At 44.3% G+C, this 14,192-nt stretch overlaps 1 protein-coding gene across 2 annotated transcripts in view; it reads right to left on the minus strand.

The window, feature by feature from the left end:
• Window positions 1-393: 393 nt before the first annotated feature.
• The window catches only part of SGTB (small glutamine rich tetratricopeptide repeat co-chaperone beta), a 118,059-nt gene continuing 104,260 nt past the window's right edge, over window positions 394-14,192 (minus strand). The window contains exons 9-12 of one of the 2 annotated variants that reach the window (XM_078675164.1): window positions 11,169-11,206; window positions 10,984-11,067; window positions 4,105-4,253; window positions 394-3,315 (exon numbers count right to left, since the gene is read on the minus strand). In XM_078675164.1, coding sequence (XP_078531290.1) covers window positions 4,142-4,253; window positions 10,984-11,067; window positions 11,169-11,206 — 234 coding nt within the window. In that variant the 3' untranslated portion in view covers window positions 394-3,315; window positions 4,105-4,141. The remainder of the gene's footprint in view (window positions 3,316-4,104; window positions 4,254-10,983; window positions 11,068-11,168; window positions 11,207-14,192) is intronic. The other variant, XM_078675163.1, reaches the window with a different exon arrangement.

Consider the following 14,192-nt stretch of genomic DNA (forward strand, 5'->3'; position numbering starts at 1 on the left):
AGGAGATATAGGATGGCACAAAGCAGAGAAAAGCATATTGAGTTTATACAGAAGATGTAAAGAACATAAGGTACGGGCAAGATTTGTGGATCTGGCTTACTCCTTGCTAAACGTGGTATTACTAGGAGATGGAAATCCCCTGTGCCCCCTACATTGCTTAGATGGAAGGAAGACGTGGAAAAGTGGGGTTTGGCGGAGAGTGTGGCGATCCGTAAAGAGGAGAAACGAAGCCTAAGAAAGGAACCAATCGCAATGAGCTGGGATTAGTTGTTGGAAACCTTCAAAGAGTTTGATACTCTTACTCTATAGGGCTACATATGTGGCGTTATATTCCATTATCAAGCCCTTGTCCATCATCAAGCCCTTGTCCAAAAGGAAGACATGATTCTTGCATACAAGATATGGCAATTGCCAGGTTAGCTTTCCTTTATTTCCATTTACCCCAATATATAAAGTTGCCACCTACCCAGGCATAAATGACACTTTTTAGTGCTTATAAGCTAGTTCCTAGATATAACCTCATAAATTGGTACTCCTAATGCCAGCAGGGGTGGAGGGCGGGGAGTTAATTAACATGTATATCACCGACCAGATCTTGTTCCAGGAAGATAGTACAATTATTACAATGACAGGACGGGAAGAGATGTTATATTAAGATGATAACCGGTCAGTTAGGTCCCTATGAGTTGGCCCTATTATGGTAATAAAAGGTTAAGAAAAAAAGAAAAAATAATCCATATTTGGAAAGCGCAAACATATCACCCCTTAAGGTTTCATGGCACTGGGGGATGTTGGGGAGAGTAAGTGAGCTATTGCAAAGATCACATGATGCTAAGCTGAGCAGCCACCAGTGCCAGAGATCAAACCGTGAGCACCACACTGCAGAGTCAGCTGCTCTGGCCGCTGCACCACACCTCTCCCTCCCAACGGTTATAACTGGGGATGATACCACTGTACTCTCCAATTGCAATGAGGGATTTTTATGTTCCAGACAATTATTTATGACATTTATAAGTCCATCAGACAGCATCAAGGAGATATCAAACAACAACCAACTGAACGACCTTAAGAAAATTACAGCTGAAAGAAGGCAGTAAGAATGTAAGGAAAATACAGTATCAAGAGCGCTGCACACAGCCACATCTTTTTTGATCAGGATAGTGTAGCAAGTTTACAAGTATATTTCACACTCGTGGCCTGGCTGAAACATACAACTATAGCTTGAAATACACATTTTCCTTTGATAAACAGAGCAGGAAATGGCAAAAAAGGGAAGTTATAACATTCACCCAATGGCACAGTAATGCAGATCAACAAGGGAGGAAAAGGTCCTTTTACCGTCAGGATATAGTGACAGTCTCTTATTATAAGCTTGGGGAACCTTTAACTGCATCGGTTGACCAGGTTGGGTGGTGCGTGTTAGATTTCTCTGGCCAATTTCACAGGCTTCGGATAAACACTATGGCTCAATGATTGAGCACCCTAGGTCAGCTGTTTCGATTTGTGATCTCATCTTCAACACTTACCCTAAGGCCTTCCATAAGGCTGTGATATACAATCTGAGTAATTGACTGAGCTATTCACATGGACCGTACTCAGGTTCTATAAAGATGATTATTACAGCTGTTTTGGCCACTTCTGGTCCATTAACTAAAAGGCAAAATAGTAATTTAAGAGATTATACTCTGTTTTGAAGGGTTCTGCACTTCTTCTGGAATTTGAATAAGTTACTCTACCCAGATTCTATTACGACACGCACTGTATTTTCCCCCATTCTGCGATGCTTAACCTACCAGCAAATTTTAGGTCATGAGACCTCGTAAGACCATTGCCCACTTTATGTCTGAACCAAACATTCATTGATTCAACGGGGCATCCTTTGGTTCTCTCGTCGTGATTATGGATACAATTGGGAATACTAATTTATTTCCACAAACAACCATGGTGTGTGCTCTAATGTCTGAGATCAAAGCCTTGGATGTCTTAGATTTCATGATGCTGTCATTCGGTCGTTCTAAGTTTAGATATTAAGCTAAATGCTCTTCATCTTGTGGCCTTGGCCTTACATCCTAACTAGGAACGAACTGTGCTCCTTTGTTTCCCAGTTACCTGGCTTGACTCTTACTGGACGACATCACAGAGAACCCTACTGATGTATTGATTTAGTTCCAAAATTAGTTCTTTATTAGCTTGGTCAGAGCTGTTAACTATCTTAAAAAAGTCTGGATGGGTAACTTTTACCGGAGTCTGGTTGGGGGTGCAGCTTCCGGTTGCCTGTATATAGAGCTCTGTGCCTCTGCTTCCAGAATTATTTAATTTTATGAAACTCTAAAACTAGACACAGAAATATCAGAGAGCAAATCCTACCTGTAGAACAAGGAGGTGCTCCAGGTGGAACAATTGGATTTTCTAAAGATTGTTTCACCAGCCTGAATCACACAGCTTATAAAGTCTCAAAGGAGTTCACACAGCCAAGTATGGTGACACCAACATAACGTTGCTGTACCTTGAACCAGAATTCCAATGAGAATAAGGCATTGCAACAGAAATTAATAACCTCACATAGGAAGGCAGTCACTATATTCCATCAAATCAAATTTGAGTTTTTCTAACAATGGCGGCTAGCGGAATAATATTTACGAAGTACATCACCAGTAACAACTTTCAAACAGAGTTAAGCTCCATGCATATAGCATTTCTTAATTTCAAACATTGCTGCATGCTAGCACTGAGGATGAAGAGTTTCAGCTTACAACAAATTACTACTGTCTATCTTCAGAAGTGCCATAAATTCCGTCTTGTAGACAAGATTTTACATACAGAAAGCTGATTTTAGTATAGACCTAGCTTAATGTTACTTTGCTAGGCACACTCTGTATGTCCGTTACTCTAAAAACAGGTAGTCAATAGATTCAACAGTTCACGTCTTCAGTTAATTTAAAAGTCTGTACAGGAGACAAACAAGCCTGCTGAATATAGCTGACTTCTAAAAGAAGTTACTCAGTACCAATTAACATGGTTTCGGTGCAAAGTGAAGAGTGCCTAATATGCAGCGTATTCCCCGAAACCAGATGGTTTACATGTAAGATGGGAAGACACATGAGTTCTGTTGATTTTGACAGTTTCATTCACATTCCAGGACTCAGAATGTAGGATCAGACGTGAAATGTCTTCATAAGAATGTTGAAAGCGAAGTAAGTATGGCAAGCCCTGCCATACTCAACTCTACCCTGTACGGTTGAATCAAAAGGAATCTTCTGCCAGAAGCAACCAAGCACTGTTCCTTTGACTGTCCATGTCCACTTCAACCTGCCCCTGAAAGATAAAACAGAGAAACATGTACACAAGGGGGAGGTTTGGTTTTGGTTACCCCTATATAGCAGTGTTCAGTAAATTAACAGAAGTGTTCTGTGTGAAATGTTCTGCAGCACATGGGATCTGCGTCACTTAAAGGAAGATAAAGAAATACAAATGTTAATGCTTAAAAAGTGTTCTCTTGAAAGGCACGAGAACCTTAAAGTTTAAAATAGAAATTCTTTGTATGCTTTAAATAAAAAATATCAGTTGCACCAAGAAAAGTGGTTTCAAGCTGACCAAATATTTGGCACTGCTCTTAGATTTATAACGGTAAATAGGGTTCCCAAGCTGCTGGCTTGTTCTTCTCCATGTGACCATCCTCCCAAATTTTGAAAGTTGCCTTGGAAAGTTTGGGGCCCAAGTGAACTTTTATGAAGTACATTGTGAGTTGTTTCCAAGCTAATGGCCTCATATTATAAACAGGTTAGGGCTTATCTTTTGCGCATTGGAAGAATGTTTTATTGTGAACAGTCCCCCATTTATAAATAAACAGGGTCAGCTGATGTGTTTCACCCGGGCTGGGTAGGCCCATAAGCTTTCTCAAGGCAGTACGGGTTCCTTCAGGTATCAGTATTATCTTTCACATATGACTGAGTCCCGTTTCCAGGATATCAAAGTAACACTGTCCAAATGGAAGTGTGCAGATACGAATAAACACTATCTTATCAGAGTCAGAAGAGGTGAACTGAGTGATGGACCTCTGCCCATGCAGCCTAGCATAAATAAGACACTAAATACAGTACTCACCTTGGAAAGGCGTATCATCACAACTTCACACTTCGTGTCAGGAATGCTCTTCCGCACTGCCGCTGAAAGATCGGCTCCGAACATGATTCCTCAACTGCTCCACCAGTTCTGGGTTCTGCTGCTGTATCTGCTGTGCAAACTGCTGCCCGCTGCAAAGAAGAGGTTTACAGAAATCAGCAGCTGCCAAGAGAATCTGGCTGTGCACAGTTCATGAACAGTACAACACAAGACTCAATGGAAAAAGTAGAACTTGTAAGAGCAAAATCAGAATTAACTTTTGTAAATTAAATATTTTACTTTCGCAAACATTTGCTAAACCAAGATTAGAAACTTACCTCTGTTTGACCCAATGCTTGCCTCATTGGAGATCATAGAATCCTGTTTGTTTTACAAGTATTTCTTTGTATTTCATGATGCCAACAACCTTACTTTGCTGTGTTGTCGCAGCGAATATGATTGCAATGAATCAGGCCAGATTTACCAATCAGCACTTTCATATTTCTATAACTAGGAGCATTGGAGCAGTGCACCTTGCACAACCTTCCCTTACTAAGCCCAGGCAAGGGATACAGCTGTGGTGAGGGCTCAATCACAGCATTCAGGGCCTAGCAGCGCAGCTCACAGAAAACACAACCACACTGGTCATAGGATCTGAGCGGAAGTCACAAGCGACCTCTGCTCGTTTATTTAAGCTCTCTGGCCACGCCTGGCCAGAGAGTGCTATAAAGTGGTGAAGCCCTTCCAGGCTAAGCTCCGGGTCCCGCCCATGCGTTACTCGGATCATTATGTACCTTCCCAAGTTGGTGTTCAAAAGAAACAGTAAAGCTTAACAAATAAAGTCTTTGAATTTCTGATTGGGAGCTGGGTTTGGTCTCAGATTGTATCTCAGCTGACTGGACCGCTGGCTTGCATGTTGACTACGGGGTGATGGTGTGATTGGGTCCTCGTCTATGTTAGCAGCTGCATCCAGTGGTCCGTGGTGGTTTTCCTGGTCTTGATCACCGGTGCGGCTGACACCTTGTCACTTTTGACGTTTCTGGAATTATCTTCTTCCTGGTCTGATTGGGGGACCTTCCGGAACCAGGAGACGTTTCTGGGCACTATTTCCTGGCCCCGTTGGGCGGTGATGGCAGTTCCACTCACTCTCAGGGCAGTTCACAGCCCGGGTTCATATGTTCTGAACTTTCCCCTACCGTGTCGGTTCCGAATTAGGACTGAGCTCCCTGGCGTGATGATGCAGACTTTGGCTCTCCGCCGTTGAGTGGCTCGATCATTGTTGATTTTACGTTGGGCTTGAGTTCCATCTGGTTCAGATGGCTCTGTGGTCCAGGTCTCAGCCACAGGGATGGTGTCTCTCTGGTATCCGGCAAGCATTAGAGACCACAGTGACCTCTGGGTTATGCAGTGAGGGGTGCTGCAGTATTCTCGCAGGAACCGTTGTAATGCCATTTCGGGATCCACTTGTTCTCCCATTGCAATCCGTAGGACTTAAACATGTGCATGAAACGCTCTGCTTTGCCATTGGCCTGCGGCCATTGTGGAGTGATTCGATAATGGTGAACTCTCAATAATGTAAGCAAGTCTTTAAACTCTTCTCCTTGAAACGGAGGTCGGTTGTCTGTTATGAGCTCCTCGGGCAAACCAAACAGTGCAAATGTTCTCTCTAAGATGGGTTGTAGATGTGCGAGGGACATAGACACAATTACCTCTACTATTGGGTAATTTGAATAGCTGTCTATTAGTACGGCGGTCACTCTTCCATCAGGAAAACTTTCAATGTTAAGGCTTACCTGCGACCATGGGGTTGGTGCTGGTGCTTCAGTTATCACAGCAGCCAGTGACTCTTGGTTGCTTGTGAGCTGGCAAGGGCGGCAGTTTCTTACTAGGACGTCTATCGCTGCCTCCAGCCCTAGGAACCACACCTTCTCTCTCATGCACTCCTTCATTCGCACTGTCCCTAAGTGTCCTTCGAGGGCAAGGGCTGTCGCTCTCTCCTGGAGGCTCACCGGGATCACGATTCAGATCCTCTCAGCACTAGGCCTTCTGCTGTTGAGCTTAACTCATCTCATACTTTTCATAATTTCCCTAGGCGTTCTCTGTCCTGCTCATTCCACTTGTTGGCGTCTGGCAGGAAATCCTCCCAGGAGCTTTCCGTAAAGAGTCTACCACTTTGGCTAAGGTGAGGTCACTTTGGATGGCTGCTCTGATTTCTTTGATGGTGAGAGCACGTGGGCATGCCCATTGGGAAATCATTACGAGAATTAATAATCTTTACAAATAGGATATGTGTGCTCAGGTTTTACAGAGGAGTTAATTGTAATCCTTGTTTTCTTCCTGTATTCCTGTGTGTATATATTTGTATTTTAAATCCCTTGTGACTTATTTTCTGATAAAATTCAAGACTTGCATATGCACCTATTGTCATTGTTGTTTTTGTTTATTGTTTTATGTTCAATGTATTTATATGTGAACATTTATTGAGAATTTAATACTTTTGTCTGACTAAATTAATTTTCACTAGGACCATTGAATTGTCTTCTCTAAAATTTTGAGAAAAGATTTAAATATTTTTGGAACAAACTCCCTTGCAGGCACTTCTTACCCCTTTATCTCTTTACCCAAGCCCTCAAGGGTATATTGGGTTGCTCACTGTGTATACCCCACATCTAAAATCGAACCACAAACTCAGGGACCTTACCTAACCCAACTTAAAATCACCAATGTCAATAAATCTGTCAACAAATGTAATCTGTGTTTCTGGCTTCCACTACATGCAGACTACACTGGCATGTTATATTGTGCAAGTTCGATAGAGTCAGTTTGATCTCACCACGATGAACCAAATTAAAACAGGGGAGGAGGACAACCGGAGTATAGTGTCTGCTATTGTGGAGTCCTCCCATGACTTCTAAATATCACAGAAAACCATCTACAGTTCATGAAGAGAATGTAAACCAAACACTTTCAGCAAGTAACACAATGTTTTTAGACACAAAGCAGTAGCCAACATTCACATAATGATATCAGTTAAAGTTTTGCTTTTTATAGTACAATGGCAACATATTGTCCAACGTGCCCTTCAGTGGGATCTAAACTATCAGTCAAATCAGTCAATCAATCACGACACTTGTAAAGCCCACTACATACCTGTGAGGGTCTCAAGGCGCTGGGGGGCGGGTGGTGGGAGGAGTAGGGGGGTGCTGCTGTTACTGATCGAAGAGCGAGGTCCTGAGGAGTCTTCTAAAGGCCAGTAGGTCTTAGGGAGGGTGTTCCAGGTTTTAGCGGCGAGGTGGGAGAAATATCTGCCGCCGCCGGTCGTTCTTCGGATGCGGGGGACTGTGGCAAGGGCGAGGCTGGCGGGTGGGGTTGTGGAAGCTGGGTCGTCTGTTTAGGTATGTTGGGCCGGTGTTGTGGAGAGCTTTGTGTGCGTGGATGAGGAGCTTGAAGTTTATCCTCTTGTTGACGGGGAGCCAGTGCAGGTCTTTCAGGTGGGGTGTGATGTGGCTGCGGCAGGGGATGTCGAGGATCAGACGTGCCGAGGCTTTCGGGATGCGTTGCATTAGTCTCAGGAGTTTGGCCGACATTTCTGCTTAGAGGGCGTTTCCATAGTCCAGCCTGCTGGTGAAGAGGGCCTGCGTGTCTGTTCTTCTCGTCGGGGATTCACTTAAAGACCCTGAGGAGCATTCAGAGGGTGTTGAAGCAGGATGAGGAGAGGGCGTTGACCTGCTTAGTCATGGAGAGAATGACCCCTAGGTTGCGTGTGTGGTCGGTGGGTGTCGGGGCTGTTCCTAGTGTTGTCGGCCACCAGGTATCATCCCATTCTGAGGGGGTGGAGCCGAGGATGAGGACCTCCGTCTTGTCTGAGTTCAGCTTCAATCGGCTGTTCCTCATCCATTCGGCGAAGGCCTTCATTCCTTCGTGGAGGTTGGTTTTGGAGGTGTGAGGGTATTTGGTGAGGGAGAGGATCAGCTGGGTGTCGTCGGCGTAGGAGATGATGTTGAGGTCGTGCTGTCGGGCGATGTGGGCAAGGGGTGCCATGTAGATGTTGAACAGGCTGAGAGAAGAGCCCTGGGGTATGCCGCAGATGATTTTGGTGGCATTGGAGCGGAAGGGGGGGAGGCGGACGCTCTGAGTTCTGACGGAGAGGAAGGATGTGGTCCAGTCCAGGGCCTACTTGTGGATCCCGGCGTTGTGTAGGCGTGTTTGTAGTGTGTGGTGGCAGACAGTGCCAAAGGCGCTGCCAGGTCCAGGAGGATGACGGCCGCTGTTTCTCTGTTGTCCAGCAGGGTCCTGATGTCATCTGTGGCAGCGACGAGGGCGGTTTCAGTGCTGTGGTTGCTGCGGAACCCAGACTGGGACGGGTCCAGGATGCTGTTCTCCTCGAGGAAGCAGGTCAGTTGTTTGCTGACGATTTTCTCGGTGACCTTCGCCGGGAACGGGAGCAGGGAGATGGGTCTGTAGTTCTTGAGGTCCGCCTTGGGTTTCTTGAGTAAGGCGTTGATCTCGGCGTGCTTCCAGCTTTCCGGGAAGGTTGCTGTCTCGAAGGAGTTGTTGATTACTTTCCGGAGATGGGGTGCGATGGCTGTGCTGGCTTTGTTGAAGATGTAGTGAGGGCATGGGTCTAACGGTGATCCGGAGTGGATGGAGTTCATGATCTCGCTGGTGTCCTCGTCGTTGATGCTGGTCCAGGAGAGAAGGCGGTTGGTGCAGGTGGTCGTCGTGGGGGCGGTGGTTGTCGGGGCGGTCGCGGCGTTGAAGCTGTTGTAGATGTCGGCGATCTTGCGGTGGAAGAAAGTCTTGCGAAGGCGGGATTTGTTGGTGTTGGAGCTGGGGTTGGAGAGTTCTTTCACGATGTTGAAGAGCTCTTTGCTGTTGTGTGCGTTGTTATCTAGGCGGTCTTTGAATGAGGCTCTCCTGTTGGTTCTGATAAGTCGATGGTGTCTGCGGGTGGCGTTCTTGTGGGCTGCGTAGCTGTCCGGTGTTCGTTCGTGGAGCAAGTTCTTCTCCAGTTTTTGGCATGTTTGTTTGGGGGCCTGGAGATCTTCGGTGAACCAGGTGGCTTTCTTCCTGGTGTGGCTGTTTGAGGGTGTCTTAAGCGGGGTGAGGGTGTTGGCGCAGTCGTCGATCCATTGTCTGAGGTTGCGGGTGGCGGTGGCGGGGTCGGTGGAGTCGGCGGGTGGGCCCTGGGTGAGGGTGGTGGTTGGCTGGTCTTTGGTGACTTTGCTCCAGCAACGTTGACACATCTGTTGGGTGCGGTGGTGCGTGGTGGGCTTCCTGTAGGTGAAGTGGATGCAGTGGTGGTCAGTCCACTGGGGTTCGGTGGTGTGGTTGAAATAGACGTGGGGGCTTGCAGTGAAGATGGGGTCGAGCGTGTGGCCGGCGGCATGGGTGGGTGCTGTCACGAGCTGTTGGAGTACGAGGTTGGCGAGGTTGTCGATCAGGGTGATGGAGTTGATGTCGTTGTTGTATTCGGGGTAGAAGTTCAAGTCCCCGAGGAGGATGTAGTCCGTGGAGGCAAGGGATTATGTTACAGGACAAGTAGGTTTATAAAGCAACCTGCCCCAGGGACAAGTAGATATTTGGTTAAATTTCACACCACTGGTTAAGGGTTTTATTTTACATTACCAATCAATCCAGTATATATGCAAACCAATAATAAGTTACATAAGGACAGCAATACAGGAGATAAGCTGAAGTATTTTAGTAAATTGGGTCACGACAAAATAAGATACAGAATAGCGATAGCCACAACAATAAAGAAACAGATTAAAGCAAACAGATGTTTCATAAAGAAACTTCCCTTCTCTCTTCTAAACATAAGTTAAATATAGGATCATCTATTAAGGGTCTCTATTTAGCGAGCATAGAAGGTGTGATCAGACTTAAGTAGAAGTCTTGGGAAAGGTAATAAATGTTTAGCATTAACCTTCACACTTGCAAGAATAAGGCAGGCAGAGAAGTTTGTACCTTTCAAAGTGTAACAGGAATCTCAGCATATACCAACTGTAAGAACACCAGTTCAAAAGTAACAGGGGATTCCGATCCGTTCTTAGCTCCTTTAACACCATCAGGAGCTAACTAAATCGATGCAAAAGTGCATCTGCTACAGCCCTTCAGCTTCCCATTGCATCGAAATCAGACTGCAGTTCTCAAACTTGAACATCTCTCTGTCCTGGTACATGATGAACAGACGATCCCTTTCAACATTAATTCTCCACGTTCACTGCTAAGTTCTTACCTCCAGGCATCTCTATCATCAGTCTAATACAAACAATAAGCCTTTCTCTCGCTAACGAGATTCATAATAATACATCTGCAAAGTAAAAGGTAACATTTTGTCGAAGCAAAATGCATTTCACTTGAGGACTGTAGTCATGCTCAGTTTAACTGAGCACTTAATATTTACTGCAAATACATGGTTATACATGCAGACATATATAATGTCAAGGATAAATGTAAAATATGCGTAAAATAATACATGATCACATATGCAAATATAATTTGAAATATAAGTGTAAAAAAGTGAATAAAGAATACTTGCTTACATGTTAAAACTAAACATTAGTGTATACATTTAAATGGTTCACACATTTTAATGAAGTTAAGGCACACAGTGAATATAATATATGTTACATATATATAATTGCATTTCTGTAATATGTAAGGGTGGAGCCTAAATTGCGCTGCTCTAATAGCTTGGTAATAAATGCTTTTTTAGTACTGTACACAAGTACTAGGTCAGAATATTGATAATTATTAACATGCTCATCTTGTTAACAACGCTAATAACTAACATTATGAATGTTGTATTGTTTCTGCTTTTTTGTGAAATCACACCTTGCTTTAAAGCACCAGCATAAAAAAAGCTGTCATACTTACGCTTGAATAAGGCGTGAGAGATCTGTTAGGCCACCTACACCAGCAGCAGGGCCCCCAACAGCATCGGACATCATCCCTGACATTCTGGAACAATCGAGGAGGGTGTGAGCATGTTAGGTTCTAAAGATTCACTGGAATGCTTCAAACACCATCCTATTCCACCACTCTTTAATGTAAACACTTACAGCTGTTGCACGTGAGGATTCTGCATTAAACTCGCTGCCTACAAAAGAAAGAATACGTCTTAATTTACAGAAAGATTTTCTTTTGTTTATTAACATATCCCTTCATCGGATGACGCATCTTAATGACAGTAGAACAGCAGTTGTGCTGGTTTGGTACAAACCAGGTCACCATCACGAGGTATAAAACCTGCAAGCTTTAGAGGACGTACCTCAGTGTCACATAACAGAGGACAACAAAATTAGAAGAGTAATTAAAATTAAATTTTTTTTTACCAATTAAGCAAATTAAATTCCACCTTAAACTCTTATCTCAATCAAATGCTGTGATGCTTTCTTGTAATTTAAAGCAGTGATATGAGCACGTTGTTGGCCTACAAGACACCTGCACTGCTTATCCAAAGGTTAACCAGTGTTTCATGCACCCTTGGTTAACGCTTTGTAAATACACTGCAGCTCACAAGTGACTGTCTTATGCCACTGTATCCAATTGTACACCTCACTGTGCCCAAATTAAGCACTAGAGAACACTCTTTTTCTTGCAATTATTAAAGTTATTATTATTAGTAAAGATAAGACAAATTAAATGTTATACAACTACATGTTACTATGGATCCTATAATATGCGACTGTTAAGGAATCCATAGGAAGACTGGGCCGACGTATCTACACTCTACACCATACTCTCCTAGAAGGTGCCTCAGGACCACAGAGGCACTAATTTTGCAAGTGCCCAGAAGCAAAACAGCTCGTGCTGGTGGTAGATCTTTTTGCTTACTTGCTTCTAAACTCTAGAAGTACCTTCCTCTGCGGCTGAGGCAATACCCGTCAGAGCCTCCGTTTCGCGAAAGCCTTAAGACTTGGCTTTTCTAGGCCACCCCCTTTCCCGTTTGTCTCCTCAGCTAGTTTCCGACAGGTCAGCGCTGGTACACTCCTCACAGGAGCAGCTATGCGCTCTATAAAAAGTGTATTAATATTATTAATGGAGATCTTGCAGAAATGGAAGCGTATGTTGTTAAGCACTATCCTCCCATACATGTCGGTATTTCAAAGCACTATTTTAAAAATGTTTTACAGTGCATCTGATGGCTGCAGCATCGTATGGGTCTGTGAGATCCCTTTCTTTTGCAGTGATCTAACCAATGAAGTTACTCTCTAGTTCTCATAAAGCTCTATTGCAAAAAGTGGCACTTGGCTGAATTTTGAGCCTTCAACCCTTTAGTACTATTTTAGCCCTGCCTCTCTTGAATTTAACAATATCATTCCATTAGCATACATGAAATTATATTTCCCTCATATTAATCACTTGGCCAGCATTCCAAAGACATGTTTTTGTAATGCTCTTTCTGGTGGATACTCTATCTAACTGCAGATTCCTCTCCTTCAGAATATTGCAAGACGTGAGACTGGATCCAGCTTTTCAACAGCAATTGCTCTTGTGCACCGGTAGGTGGCACCATTGGGCTCCAAAATGGCCTTGACCTGACCTGGAATTGACTACATGGAGCCACAAATAGGTGCCATCCCTGAGCGCTGACATCCGTCTTGCACTTTTTTGCGCCCTCAGACACTGATAAATCATGAGAGATTGGAGGAGACTGTGTGCCAAAACTATCTTGGGACCTTTTTACAGTCACCTGAGTCCACTCCTCAGAAGACGGAGGATGGGGGTCAGTGAGGAATCTGTGGCTAGAGTATCCACATGAAAGTGCATTAGTAAAGGTTAGTTATTTGTTCTTCTGATGGATACTTCTAACCGCAGTTTCCTCACCTTTCGAATAGATACCCAAGCACTAACTCCTAAAAGGTAGAGGGTCTAAAGAATGGACTCATACCGAAAGGTCTTGCAGAATCAAACAGGTTTAATGGCCCGCTCCTTTGACTTGACTGTCGATACAGTAGTGTTTGGTGAATGTATGTACAGATGCCCATGTAGCAGCCTGGTAGACATCTAGCACATTATAGAAGCATTTGTAGTTCTGGTGGAATGATCCCATATCTTATTGTTTGTCAGGATGGCCTTGCTCGGCAGTCTGTTTATGTACTGCCTCCCCTTTCTAGCACTGGCAAAGTCCTTGAATAGCTGACTATCGACTTGGTATTCTTTTGTGCGCTCAGTCTAAAAACTGAGGACCCTCTTCAGATCAATCCGGTGAAACCTCTCACCCTCTTTTGAGGGATGTTGCGGAGATAGGAAAAAGGAGGATGGGTGATGGACTGATCCACATAGAAGCGTAATGCAACATTTGGTAGAAAGGAAGCTTGGGTTCTCTGCACCAATTGTGAGGAAAGAACGTAGTGAGGTTGTTCTGACAGTGCCTGCAGCTCACTGACATGGCATGCTGAAGAGACAGCGATAAGAAAAACTGTATTGATAGTGAAAAGCAGTAGAGAGCAAAAGTGCTGGGGCTCAAACATAAGGACAAACATAAGGAACACGTTAAAGTTCCTTTGAGGCATAATGAAGGGCTTTAATAAAGAATGTTGGTCAGGCAAATATAAAAAGGCCAAAAGACCTGACGTAACGTTTAACTGTGCCAACTGCAAAGCCTTGCTGGGTAAAAGATAAAACAATCAACAGAACATCAGATAACTTGGTCTGTAGAGGATCAAGCTGATAGCCCCAACACCAGGCCATACATTTCTCCCAATGCCCTGAATAGATGGATTTAGCTGAAGAGCGCCTATCTGCAATAACCACATACGCTAAATCAGCTGGCAAGTCCAAATAACTCAATTGTCGCCAGTCAATCACCACACATAAAGGTGCAGATTGTGGAGATTTGGGTGAAGGGCAGTGTCTTGTTGCTGAAGCTGAAGGTCCTCCTAAAGAAATGAATGGATCAGAAGGCAAATACTCAGGCTCAACAGGTTGGGATTCTGAACCCTCCTGTGCCAATCTGGGGCTATTAAAATAACTTGGAACTGGTCTGTCTTGATCTTCCTCAGACACAGGGGGTTAGCCGTGGGAGGTGTCCAGGAGCCGTGTTCCCACAGCAGAGTGAAATACATCCCTATAGATCCTGT

The sequence above is a fragment of the Lissotriton helveticus genome, chromosome 2_1, assembly GCF_964261635.1.
Source record: "Lissotriton helveticus chromosome 2_1, aLisHel1.1, whole genome shotgun sequence".
NCBI lineage: Eukaryota > Metazoa > Chordata > Amphibia > Caudata > Salamandridae > Lissotriton > Lissotriton helveticus.